This window comes from Amphiprion ocellaris, chromosome 13 (assembly GCF_022539595.1).
Source record: "Amphiprion ocellaris isolate individual 3 ecotype Okinawa chromosome 13, ASM2253959v1, whole genome shotgun sequence".
Lineage (NCBI taxonomy): Eukaryota > Metazoa > Chordata > Actinopteri > Pomacentridae > Amphiprion > Amphiprion ocellaris.
In genome coordinates this window covers 29,610,998-29,625,168 of record NC_072778.1, presented here as the reverse complement: position 1 = coordinate 29,625,168, position 14,171 = coordinate 29,610,998, and the positions used below count along the sequence as shown (strand labels likewise).

General features: G+C 41.0%; 1 protein-coding gene across 4 annotated transcripts in view; it reads right to left on the bottom strand.

Moving 5' to 3' along the window:
- Nucleotides 1–4,165: 4,165 nt before the first annotated feature.
- The window catches only part of il1rapl2 (interleukin 1 receptor accessory protein-like 2), a 512,569-nt gene continuing 502,563 nt past the window's right edge, over nt 4,166–14,171 (bottom strand). For all 4 annotated transcript variants that reach the window (XM_055016810.1, XM_055016809.1, XM_055016811.1 and 1 more), the window contains 6 exons: nt 11,770–11,915; nt 11,599–11,676; nt 11,384–11,500; nt 8,347–8,469; nt 6,468–6,707; nt 4,166–6,015 (listed from right to left, as the gene is read on the bottom strand). In XM_055016810.1, coding sequence (XP_054872785.1) covers nt 5,917–6,015; nt 6,468–6,707; nt 8,347–8,469; nt 11,384–11,500; nt 11,599–11,676; nt 11,770–11,915 — 803 coding nt within the window. In that variant the 3' untranslated portion in view covers nt 4,166–5,916. The remainder of the gene's footprint in view (nt 6,016–6,467; nt 6,708–8,346; nt 8,470–11,383; nt 11,501–11,598; nt 11,677–11,769; nt 11,916–14,171) is intronic.

Here is a 14,171-nt window from a genome sequence, read left to right as displayed (position 1 = left end):
ACCACTGCAGAAGTTGTAAAAACTGCATTTCCTCCAACAGCTACTTGATGCTGGCTGCAAATCCCCACAGACCCCCATTTTTAAATGTTTATATGTGCAACTTTACAGCAGAAATAAACATGTTTGGAAACTGGTGCAAAAACAGTTATGGTCTTATAAGTTTTTATGTAGCTCACTGATTTAAATTGTATTACGGCTTAGAGTCTTAGCTTTAAGCCTTAATTTCAACTTCTGCTTGGGACACTTGGTCTTCATATATATTCGGTGCAGCACACCAGTCTTTCCTCTGTGACAGATATGCCACACTTCTTGCAAATGTTTCTCAGTAAAAGCCTTCCAGTGACGATAAGAGATCTACTGTGTGTGCAGATCTCAACCAGTGTAATTCTTTTAACATGAAACAGAGCAGAGACAGTGTTGAGTGCATCAACAGCAAACAGAAGCACTAGCAGACTAATGGAGAAAATGAAAAAACTGAGGTTTCTGACATTGTCTCACGAAAAATAAATCCCTGAAATAGATACAGCCATGTTGTGTAAATGTGTAAGTACATATTCTAGTATGAAGACATGTAGTTAATTAAAACTAAACTCTGGGAAACAGAATGTGTACACTACCATTCAAAGTGTAGCAGGATAGTCCTGCCCACATCCAGTTTTGTGCCCTCCCAGGCAATGCTGGGCTGTAGGCCAATTGTGTGGATTCCACCGTGCCCACCAAGACTGTATGCTGTTTTGCCAACAGCACGCCCTGGATTACTCCTGACATAAAGGCTCTCCTAAAGGACAAATGGAGGGCTTTTAGGTCAGGAGACAAGGAGGAGATGAGGTCTGCACAGAGAGAGCTGAGGAGGAAGATCAGAGAAGGGGAATGCAGCTACAGGAAGAGGATGGAGGATCAGCTGCTGCAGAACAATGTCAGTGGGGTCTGGAGGGGCCTGAAGACCATCTCTGGCCACAAAGATCCCAAGACTGAACTGAGACGGGAACAGAAGTGGGTGAATGACCTGAACACCTTCTTTAACAGGTTTGAAGAGGCAGCCACCCCTCCCCCGGACCAGTCCACCCGGCAGCGGCCACCACTGCATCTGTCTGCACCCCCTGCTGACTGCACCACCCCGGCTGCATTTCCCCTCATGGCTCCACCACAGTTCTCCTACCATCACACCCCCCCTCCCCCACAGGGCCCCACACTCACAACCAGCACACGGCCCCCCCTGCCCCAACTTGTCCCTATCGACCTAAAATCCTGCGCAGATCAGCTGAGCAGGATTATGGAGCACGTCTTCAACTTCAGCCTGAAGCTGGGGAGAGTACCACAGCTGTGGAAGGCGTCCTGCGTGGTACCGGTGCTGAAGATATCGCACCCCAAGGACCTCAACCACTACAGGCCGGTGGCACTAACATCCCAACTGATGAAAACCCCGGAGAGGTTGGTCCTTTGTCATCTACGACCCCCGGTGAGCTCATCATTGGACCTGCTGCAATTCGCCTACCAGCCCGGCATTGGGGTTGATGATGCAGTGATCTACCTCCTGCACAGATGTCTCTCTCACCTGGAGAAGACAAAGAGCACTGTGAGAATCATGTTTTATGATTTCTCCAGTGCCTTCAACACCATCAAGCCTGCGCTTCTGGGGGACAAACTGGAGCAGACGGGAGTAGACCCTCACCTCACAATGTGGCTGCTGGATTACCTCACCAACCAGCCACAGTTTGTGAGGGCAGGGGACTGTATGTCCAACACTGTGGTCTGCAGTACGGGAGCCCCACAGGGGACTGTCCTTGCCCCCTTTCTTTTCACCCTCTACACAGCAGACTTCTCCCATCACACCACAAACTGCCATCTTCAGAAGTTTTCTGATGACTCCACCATCGTTGGCCTCATCACGGATGGAGATGAGGAGGAGTACAGAGAACTTAACCGGGACTTTGTGGACTGGTGCTGCTGAACTGCCTCCAGATCAGTGCGGTGAAAACCAAGGAACTGGTGGTGGACTTTAGCAGGAACAGACACACTTCTCCTTCACCAGTGAACATCCAGGGAACAGACATTGTTCACTTAAACAACAAACTGGACTGGACTACAAATACCAACGCACTTTATAAGAAAGGTGAGAGCAGACTCCACCTGCTCAGAAAACTGAGGTCCTTCGGGGTACAGGGAGCACTTCTGAGGACCTTTTATGATTCTGTGGTGGCATCAGCTATCATGTATGGAGTGGTCTGCTGGAGCAGCAGCATCACAGCTGCAGACAGGAAGAGACTAAAAAAAATGGTAAAGAAAGCCAGTTCTGTCCTGGGCTGCCCCCTTGATCCTGTGGAGGTGGTGGGAGACAGGAGGATGAAGACAAAGCTGTTGTCTATCATGGAGGACACCTCCCATCCCCTGCAGGAAACAGTATCATCACTGGGCAGCTCCTTCTGTTCTACCAGGCAGTGATTGAGAGTCTGCTAAGGTATGGCATGAGTGCCTGGTATGGAAACCTCACTGTGCAGTCAAAAACAAAATTACAAAGACAAATCAACAGCGCGATGAAAATCATGGGGGTGAAGAATCATCAGCCCCTCAATGCACTGTATGAGCAATCTGTTCTGAGACAGGCTCGGAAGATACTGGCTGACCCCTCACATGTGCTCTATCCAGAATATGATCCGCTACCCTCTGGGAGGAGATATAGGGTACATAGGGGTTTGAAGAGATTTAAAAACTCCTTCTTGCCAAAATCGGTAATGCTTTTAAATAGGGTAGCCTGAGAATCACTATGGTGTTGCATGTTTGATAACTTTTGTATTCTATGTGATGTATAGTGTATGGAATATGTATTACTTTTTAAACTTTTTTTTTTAGATACCGCAGGTCCTTCTTTTCTGCTGCAGTCAGACTTTACAATCAAGCTCCCAGTAGTTCAGTTCACCCACCTACAAACTGTGCAATAAAAATGTACATAATGATGCTGTGCAATTTCATAAGAATGCTGCTGTAAATATTGTATTTTTTCTTCTAGAAGGAGAAAATATTTATATCTATGCACGGTGTGCATTGTCTGCTGCTGTCTTTTTTATTCTGTTCTATTTGCTGCTGCTATTACATTGTAAATTTCCCCGCTGTGGGATCAATGAAGGTTTAATCTATCTATCTATCTATCTATCTATCTATCTATCTATCTATCTATCTATCTATCTATCTATCTATCTATCTATCTATCTATCTATCTATCTATCTATCTATCTATCTATCCATCCATCCATCCATCCATCCATCCATCCATCCATCCATCCATCCATCCATCCATCCATCCATCCATCCATCCATCCATCCATCCATCCATCCATCCATCCATCCATCCATCCATCGGCACCAAGGACCCGCTGCTGTTTTGCCTCCCTGCTTTGCTTGCTGCTTCGCTTCGCTTGGCCGTCTATGCTGTGACGGCCCTGCTAACGGCTAACTGCAGCCAGACTCGCTGTGCATTTTCTGCCTCGTCTGCTTGGTCTGCCTCCTGACGGCGTCAGCTGATGCAGATGAAGCAGTTTGGGAATTGGGTGTTTCTTTTATTGGGCTTTTTTCTTAGCTGATTTTAGCTACAGTTCGTTTTGGTTTTTATCTGTGTACACTGTGGGGTACAACGCTTTATTTTGTGGAATATTGTTTGGATTTTGGTTCCTTTTGTTTGGCCTTGTGGCCTATATTGGTCCCTTGCTTAGTTAATGGTGATTTCTTATTAGTTGTTATTTTGTTAGCTGTGTTTTAAGGATTGTTTTGTTTTTGATAATATAATTTTGAACTTTAATATCCTTGGTTTTTGGTATTTTGTGGTATTTTGTATTCTGGGTTTAAATGTTCCTTTTGTGATTTTTAGCTTATAGGAATTTGTTTTTGTTTATAGTTTAATTACTTGCTTATTTTTCATATTATGTTCCCACTAATCCCCTTTTTGTTGTTTCAGAGGCTGAGCACCTGTGCCAGGGAACGTGGTGTTGCTGGTGGTGGAGCAGAGTAAATTGACAGAGGAAACAACTAGACAAGAACTTGCTAAAAAAAAAAAACAACAAAAAAACAGGTTAAGCAAGAAATAGAAATTGACAACAGACAAGGTCGTGGTAGTGAGGGAGAAAAGCATAAGAAAGAACAGTTGAATACATGAGACAAAAGGCATCCAAAATGTATAAAACAACTCATATAGTTTTTATTTGCTCTCAGTTAAATTGTCAACCAATATATCCAAAGAATAGTCAAAGAAATTAGCAGAAACTAAAGGACAACCACTATACTGTATATTGCCATCGAATATAACAACTCAAATAATTAATTATTGTATCAAACAATCTCAAATATTCAGAATTCATTGGTTCTAATAAGACAATGACAGTACCTTTGTGTAAATTCAAAACATTTTCCACGTTGCTTAAATATTATGGTAATAATCTTGTTTTTTAAAGCTCACAAAGAAGAATGTGGTCTGATTCAGCTTGGAGTACAGCTTTTTAACGCGGTGAAGCCCCCCTTTGGCTGACTGGTTGTGGTCAGGTCAAAAAAAAGGTCCATTTTTTGGAGGGTCCATTAGCAGGGTTGTACTGCCAGTAGACAGACATCCATCCATCCATCCATCCATCCATCCATCCATCCATCCATCCATCCATCCATCCGTTCATCCATCCGTTCATCCATGAAAAGAGTAACAGAACAAAAGTAGTTAGAGGCTCTGTAGCACACACTTAATGTGGCTGTCAACAGAAACTGTAGGGAACATATCACTGCCATGTATAGGTCTATACATAAGTTATGAAAGCTGTACAGAGATAATTGCAACAAACAGACAGTAAAAACAAAGGCCGGTAAAAACTCTCACTAACCTTCTAAAAGGATAAAACGGAATAAAAATAAATAAGAGAAATGTTTTTGGAGGGACACCTCCTTTTTTCCCTTTATCAGTTTTTATCATTACGCCATGGCCAAACAAAAAACAAATATACCGTATCAACATAAGATGTTTATTAGCCTCTGCTTTTTAAAGAGGCTGCGACAAATGATTGTGTCATTTACTCTTTTATCTATGTTTATTTGATTATTTTTTATCTAAATGGGTGGACATGCAAATAGAAAAAAGCCAAGTCCTTTAATGCTTTTATAGCTCAGTGGTGAAAGTTGACAGTTCATCTCTTGGCCAGTTCGCTTCTTGGACAGTTACTGCGTTACAAGGTGATGAGCTGGCTGGTTTTCCAGGTAGCTAGCTGTAGAGCAGTATTTCTAGAGGTTGACTAGTTGTTTTAAGGTGGTCTGGTAATCCAAAATCATTGCTTGATGTCTGCCTCGGACAAGCCACCTAGTCAACAGGTAAATCGATATTCTGAGAACTCAGACAGGTAGAAGATCGACTGGCAGTCTAAGGTCGCGCTACGTTGGTTTTCACAACAGCTGGTGTGTGAGCAGATCTAGGAGAAACCTTAGTGCGCTCCAGCATCCAACTTAGCTGTTCGTTGGACAATCAGAGTACAGCTGTCTGCAGATACCCATTGATTCGGCATCCTTTTCAGTAACTTTTGTAGTTCTTTAATCCTTTCCAGTGCTCATCTTCTTGTACATCCCAGTTGGTGTCAGTCTGTAACCAGTCAGTAGGTCCAAAACCAGTGTGCAGTATAATCTGAATTTGTCTCTAAGCAGTCTGCGGCCAGTTTACCAAACAAGTGTGAAGCCAAGCCTTATGCAGTCTTTAAGGAGTCATTTCTTCACAGCACACAACGAAGTGGCCCAAAAGCAGTCTGCAGGCAGTCTCTCTCGAAAGCCAGTCCAACGCCAAGTCTGTACACATCCTACAAACCCCAGTGAAAACCAATCAACCAACCAGTCCACCAAAAGCCAGTGAAAACCAGTCTGTGAGCTGGTGTGTAATCCAGCACCAGTTGATGAGTCCGTCTACCAGATGTCAGAGCTTAGTTCTCTGCTGGTGAGTGGTACGAAGGTGCTGTTCAGGTGGAGTTCTGGTTTCTTCCCAAGCGTACTGCTCTGAGGCACCTGGGGAACACACAGTACCACAGAGATTAGCATAATCTCCCCCACAATGTCACCACTAGCAAGAATCTACAGCTAATAATAGAAAACAGGTGCTTCATTCTACAGTACACAGCTCTATTTCATGCCAACACTGTACCATGTCTTATATATCACAACTGTATTGCATATGACAAGAATTTCCCAGTCTGTTAGAATAAATAAATATTTCAGGGTAGATAATCTAAAGATACTATTTTCTTTCTATATTTATCCAAACAGACCTCTTGTTCCCCAGTGAACTGCTCTGAACCCCTGGGGAGAAAAGAGGGGTTTCATTTTTATTGAGTTTAAACTCCGAGTACATGCAAGCAAACAACAGCATGGAAATATAAGAAAAGGATACACTGTGCAGATGTTGGATGCTAGAAACTAGGAGCAACAAAAGCATGAGCAGCACCGTGTCGTCCTCTCACCTGTCCATTCAGCAGTGTCATAGGGATGTTGCAATAGACATGGCGCCCCCCGGGGCCCAGAGTGGAGAACTGCACCGTGGAGGGGGGAGGGAGGGGTGGTGACATGGAGGAGGGCTGTGGGGGAAGTTGGAACTCATAGCTGCGACAGAAGTGCCGCATTTGGGCTGCTGTGGCAGTGTGACCCCCTCCCAGTGGCAAGGTCATCTGGTTGTAGTCGGGGATCTCTGTCGCCAAGGCAACCTGTGGAAAAAAAAAGCATCACCTTCTGATAACCACAATGTGATATTATTCCATAAGACAGCTAAACATAAGTTGCTAATGCCTAAACCCTGAATGGATTTTATACTTTCTTTAGTTACTGGATGAACTGTGCAGACAAGCAAGATGAAAAATATCAACTCTGTAAACAGTTAAAAAAAAAATGAAGCTGGTGCCTCACTTCCTTTACAGCATGGACTTAAACAGTGGACCCCAGCTGATAAATAATGAGGCAAGTTTTAACCACCATAAACAATCTATGTAGTCCAAACAGAATCTTTTTGAAATAGTTTCAGACAGGGATGGAAATACAGACGACAGTGCAGCCAGTATACCTGCATTAGTATCTGTCTGATGGAGCCTGTACATGGGCCATCAAATAGGTGCACAGAGATCAAGAAACTACTTTTCTTATAATTATGTTAATGGTGTACTGAAAGAAGCACTCAGCTGTTCTCTGATCATCAATGTAACCCCTAAAACTCACCTCTATGTTCAAAGTCACCTGTTCAGAAGTTTTGTCCAGTAAAATAATTGCTTTCCAAATGGTTTAGATGTAACTCTACATCTTTGCTTCTTCTAAAATGTGCAGATCTATAAAGTCTCCGCTTCTCTCTCCACTCAAACCTGGATAAATATCTGCTAGCACTTCGATATGTTCTCCATCCCCATGGAAAAGTTTCAACAATTTTTTATGGAAATCCACTAGTATAAAGTTGTTGCTTTTGTGGCTGTCCACAGTCTAAAATACTTTCAGTTATCAGCTGTCTTAGCTAATGTAGCGATTACACTAAACAGTCTGGTAAGAACCTTGATCACAGGTATAAGCCTAAAATCTGGTTGCTCATCACAACACTGTGAAACACTCCATGAGATCACACCCATAAAGACCTGTCCAATGAAAATCAGGTTTTTACCTTGTTAAGGCATCCATATGATGTTTATTATATGCTAGAAGGCACAACATGAGGGAAATAAGCAGCCAAAGCCATGGTTGAGCATTTCCACCTTGAAACTGTAGTTCATTAACAAAAACATGGAAGCAGACCTCTGTCTGGGCTTTCTAAATAATTTGTCTTCCTCAGTTTTTGATTCAAACACAACCAGCTGAATTACTCCAACATGACAACAAATGTGGAGCATAGAATAGTTTTACAGTTTTAGAGTTACAAGTTAGGAGTTGCGATGAGTGGGGAAGAAGACGGGAAGAAAGAGGCAGGGACTTCATAGATCTGCTCATTTTAGTGGAAGCAATGATGTAGAGTTACATTTAAGCCAAATTAGGGCAGGATGGGATGATTTACTTGGAAAAAATCCTAACATTTAAACATGTTGATATGCAGACAAAAGTTTTTAGGGGTTAAATCATTGACTGGAGAGGAACCTTAATAAAACACCAAACAGGTCATTAGCTACAAAGTGAAGCACTATTAGTAATAGAGTATGATGCATAGTAGGGGGTCATATAGGTTTAATGTGATTTCATGTCCACAACCTGTCTGTAATACTGTTTTTGCATGGCAATGTACTGGAGTTTAATCAAATGACGCCACTGGTTTCAGAAACATCAAACTTGTAAGTAATGACATTAGTTTGAAGTAATCCACATGCTATAACTGACCTGATGATGTCCGTGGCGATTCTCGTTAGGGGGCGCCAGAGAGGCAGAGGTGGTTGTCATGGCGATAGTGGAGACGGTGGTCTGTAGGTCACCAAAGAGGCCTTGTTCACCAGAGTCCATTACCTGTTAACAGAGAAGCATTATTATACAGTTTCCACTGTGCAGATCTGGAGAAACTTCCCACTTGTATTTAATGTTATTTTCATGTTGGAAAGTAGTGGAATGTAATATTGTCACATTTCTTATGGCACAGCTTGTATCAGCTCATAATTTGAACAGTATGTGTGCAGAGAAAACTAATTCTGTTAGGATATGACTGAAGCCTCAATTGCTGATTAAATCCAGTTGTTTAAATTATACCAAAATGGTGAAATCATCCTTTGATCCAAACTAGTTTTCTAAAGTTTACTTTGTTCATTTTTATGTATTTGGTTGACTCCCACTGATAGTGTCCAGTTGTCAGTGAACTGGGGCAGGTAAACAAAAGTCACTGTGACTCAGGCAGTCTGTGAAATGTCATCCTACAAGGTTGGGAAATGTGGTGGCAGTGAGGGGTCAGAACACACCTGATTGCCATTCAGTGAGTGTTGCTGAACATGATGGATGGCTTGAATTCTTCAGCATTCTTGTGCAATTTTTCAAAAAGTGTTGAAGTGTGTTTGGTGGCCCATAAATTGAAGTGGCGCTTCTCCGCCTCATTGTTTTGTATTAGGCTTTCCAAGCATGAATAACTGCACTCTATCAGATGTCAATGTCTATACACTTAAATCCACAAGACTCTGGAAGTTTGGGTTGTGTTCTGTGTGTTTTGTCTTTTTTGGAGTTGTGTAAGTCTGAAAGTCAGTGTCCTCTGGTGGCTGCGTTAGTTTTAAGTTTGATTCTTCAATTATCATTCATATTTAGTATTTAATAAGCAGCATAATATGAACAGTGGTGCGGTCCACCTATTCAACAAAGAGCACCTCATCTGATAAATACATATTTTATCTAGTAAGAATTAAATAATATCAGTTGTTGCGGCACTGAGGGACATTTACATGATACCATCCTCATAACTACAGTCGTATAATTCAACCTGTATTTGTTGCTTAGTGATTATTGTTCAGTACAAAGCAGCAGGAAAACATTTATTAGCTAATCAGGGCATACACCCCCTGAGGTGTTAGCACATGGTAAACATGTACGCAGTTTGCTCACTGTGATTCCAATTTTAATACATTACCTGTGTTTAGCAGACATTTCAAAGGCCATCTGTCTGCACTGAATGTATGCACCTCAGGGGAGAGTACATTTCCATTGTATTGTGGTTTATTATGGTTTCTAAGCTCCTGGGTAAGCACTGAATATAGTTTCTTCTTTATTTTAAACCTGGAAATGTACTCTATACGTACTGTTAAATCACCCATCCAGCCATTATCTATACACCACTAATCCTCATTAGGGTCACAGGGGGCTGGAGTCTATCCCAGCTGACTTAGAGTGAAGGCAGGGGACACCCTGGACAGGTCACCAGTCTATCACAGGGCTACATATAGAGACAAACAATCACACTCATATTCACACCTATGAGCAATATAGAATTGTCAGTTAACCTCAGCATGTTTTTGGACTGTGGGAGGAAGCCGGAGAACCCAGAGAAAACCCACACATGCACAGGGAGAACATGCAAACTCCATGCCAGGATGTGAACTGGGAATCTTCTAGCTGCTAGGTGACAGTGTTAACCACTGAGCCACTGTGCAATCCACTTTTTAATTCAAGTCAAATTTATTTATAAAGCATATTTAAGACAAACAGAGTTGACCAAAGCGCTGTACATATTATTAGACATATTATCAGACAAGCAACAACAAAATTATGTGCCAAACACAGGATAAAAGAAGATACATCTAATTTCTAATCAAAATAAAATACTAAAACAGGCAAAACAGGATAGTATTTGTAAGCTCATTTTCCAAAGAATAAATATTGAGTCAATATAAAATGTTAGGACTATTAAGAGAAGCAAAAAGCCAATCCAAACATGGACGTCTTGAGGTTTTTCTTGAAAATAGCAATATATATATTTGTCAATATACACCACTGGTCAAAAGTTTTAGAACACACGATTTTTCCCAGTTTTTTATTGAAATTCAAGTAGTTCAAGTCCAATGAATAGTTTGAAATGGTACAAAGGGCAGTGATGAACTGCCAGAGGTTAAAAAAAAGGTAGGGTTACCCAAAACTGAAAAATAATGCACATTTCAGAATTTTACAAAAAGGTCTTTTTCAGGGAACACTAAATGGGTTTAAAAACTTAAAACTTTCTGAACAGTATTTGATTTCCATTGTGGAAAGAATGCTACCAGTGTGTTCAGCTGTTATCTGTCAGAGATGACTACTTTGATGAGGCAAAAGTTTACTATACATTTTGGATTCTACATTGATTTTTTAAAAAAACTTTATTTGATTATTTGTTCTACGTTTTCATTTCAGAGTACAATGAGACATTAATATGCATAATCTCCAATAAAAAAATGGAAAAATTGTGGTGTTCTAAAACTTTTGACCAGTAGTGTACATCAATTCATTGCTTATTTTTTCACTGTGGTATTGCTTGTGGTAAAAAAGTGTAAAACAGGGTCAAAATAGGCTTTTGAGGGAGCGACAGTGAGCAGCGTCTGTACATTAAAGGCAAACAGCTTTATTAGTTATCTTATATGACAGAAATCTATTCATTTTCCTCTTATTTTTAACCATTTAACGAAACAAAAATGTCAATTAGGCTGAAAAATAAACCCCAAAACATGTAAAAAGGGAATATTATTTTAAAATCTTATAATTTAATGCTGCTGATTTTCCTTTGGTGATGGCTAAAACAACATTTATGGCTTCTTCCATCAAGAAAAAACCCTGGTGTAAGGTTTACAGTTAAAAAATCCAGCGCTGTGTGTTCATTCTGGTGAAAATTATACATAAAATATTAAATATGTATGTAAGTATAGATGGGTAAAGACGATGACGATGACAATAAAACCTTTATTTATTAGCCACATACCTGGCGTCTGGACAGTGTCTCTCTGCGTTTAGCAGGCATCTCATAGACCACCTGTTTCCAAAACTTAGAGGACAGCTCGTTGCTCTTAGGACCCCTCCACTTGATGATGGATAAAACCTGAAAAGAAAAGAAGATTTTTGTTTTACTTTCCTACAGCTTTAGGCACGTTTAATTCACCTTCTTCCCTCCATTCATTCATCCCTTTTTCTCTGTACCTTGATTGTATGTTTAAGTGCTTCCACTTCTTGGTAGTTGATGACGTTCTTCAGGTCTGCACACTCTATCATGATCACCTGGACACAGAAACACACAGGTTACAGACATTTAGAAGTACAGAACTCCTGTCCTCTCCTTGCTTCCAGTCCTGTTGACTTCCCAGTTTCTACCTTGATCTCGCCGGTAACCAGCATGGAGTGGAGGCGTGTTTCTATCTGGAAGATGCTCCAACCTCTTTTGGCAACAAACTCTGGAGTCAGAACGATGATCAAACGTCTACTCTGCTCCACACTGCGAGCCAAGTCTTCAATGTAGGCTGAGAGAGACACACATGGAGAGAAAAGCAGAAATCTGTCAGACTAATGTGAAGAACTAACTATGGTTGGTCATACGTTATTTAGAAAGACTCTATTACTGTCAAAAATGCTCTTTTCTCCAGTTTTTTGGATTGAAAATACACAGGCTGCAAAAATAATTGATGTATCTTTGGTTTTTATTCTTTTTGTTTATAATCTTGGCTGTAAAGGCTTACTGTGGTGAGATGCAACAGAACTAACACAAAAGGATGGTAAGAAGGATACTTTTTTCATGTAATATTGCTGCTTGAAAGAACGCTTTAAAACATACATTTAAAATGAACTGAGGAGTAAAGATTGTTTGTATGTAATGAATGTACCAAAATTTCTGAAGCTCATTGATTAACAAAAAGGAATCAGAATACTGAACTATTTTTTTCAGCATCTGCTGAGACAAAACAGTCCTGCACAGCCTCCTTTAGGATGTCCAGTCATGTCACATTTTGTCACTTTGTCTTGTTCTCTTCACATCACATTTTACCACAGACTGTATAGAAAAGATGGATGTAGTGTCCGGGTCCAGAAAGTGAAGCCAATGTATAAGTGCCTTAAAGCTGCTTTGTTATGATCCCATTTAGAGAAAAATAGACGATAAAGGAAGCAAGGTTTTAGGGCAGGGTTACCTTGTGACTGACAGGTCTGTAGTTTCTGTGGATTCCCCAATCAGATCCACTGCTTGCTTGTTTGTTACATCTAGTTTCAACAGTCCAAGATGACGAAGGTCAAATGCCAAAAAAAAGACTTTACAACAATCAATCTCTTATATACAGTCTCTGAGTTGAATACAGTTGGTAGCCTTTGGAGTCATTTTTCAACATGCAGGTTAGACCAATACACCTAATGTCTGAATGTTAAAAAATAGAAACCACGAGACTGTTGACAAATGTTGTCTGCTGGTGTTGTCACTGTTGTTATTTTGTGTTAGGAAATGAGAAGTTTGCCTCGACACGTGTTTAATGTTGTGAAAGGGTGTATTTTAACCCAAATTGTGATCTTTCCTAAACCTAATGAAACAGTGAGTGAAAATGAGGCTTAACCCTTTAAAGGGAACTCATTGAAATACTTCGAAATTCAAAATGTCAACTGTACAGTGTTATTGGAGGACATAAGACTTTTAAAATTTTGTGACATTTTTCAAAATTTTAAATTTTCATGTTGAAATTCAAGGTCAATGAAGTTACCAAATAGGGTTCCTTGTCCATTAGTGGTAAAAAAAAAAAACCCAAAACAACAACAAACAAACAAACATTCCAAGAAATGTATATATCATCACTTAGCACAACTACTAGCTTCGTCAACTAGCCATGGTTAGTTCTGATGTTTCAACCGCAAATATGGAAGAGGACCGAAGCGCAAGTCTGCCTTTTTCCAACTTCGGAGAAAAGAGAAAGTTTGATACGTTACAGGCCTCTGTTGATCAGTCAAATGCCACAATGTAGTGTGCTGTAACGTAGAGTGATCTTCGCTGATTGGCTGCGTGAAAACCACATGCTTCTCGACTTCACTGAGAGGCGGGAGCAACGCCATATTTAATGTGTGCAGACGTTACCAAATATGATCACTTGGCCGATGAAGGGTTAAAGTCCGTCCATCCATTATCTATACTGTTTAATCCTCATTAGGGTTATTGGGGGGCTGGAGTCTATATCAGCTGACTTAGGGTGAAGGCAGGGGACACCTGGACAGGTCACCATTCTGTCACAGGACTACACATACAGACAAACAATCACACTCACATTCACACCTATAGACAATTTAGAATCACCAGTTAACCTCAGCATGTTTTTGGACTGTGGGAGGAAGCCGGGGATGCATTTACAGGGAGAACGTACAAACTCCATGCATGGCCTGGGCCTGAACTAGGGATCTTCTAGCTGCAAGGCGACAGTGCTAACCACTGAGGCACTGTGCAGCCCAGACTTAAAGTCACAAAAATAAATGAAACTAAGTGAAATATAATAGTCTGACACACAAAACAAACCTCTGTCTCTTGGGTGAAAGTCCTGTGATTTACACCACCTCCGCCACTCCAACCATCTTATCAGGCGCTTTTATAATAGGAAAACTAACCATCTGTTGACTCTGAACATTGACGTTGATGCCAGTGAAGCAAAATGGGGCCTGGTATATATCTCTGAGACACCAGAAGCTTTGACAAATAGCAGAATTTGATGCCCTGGGAATGAGAACACACTGTTTACTACCACTTTCAAGAT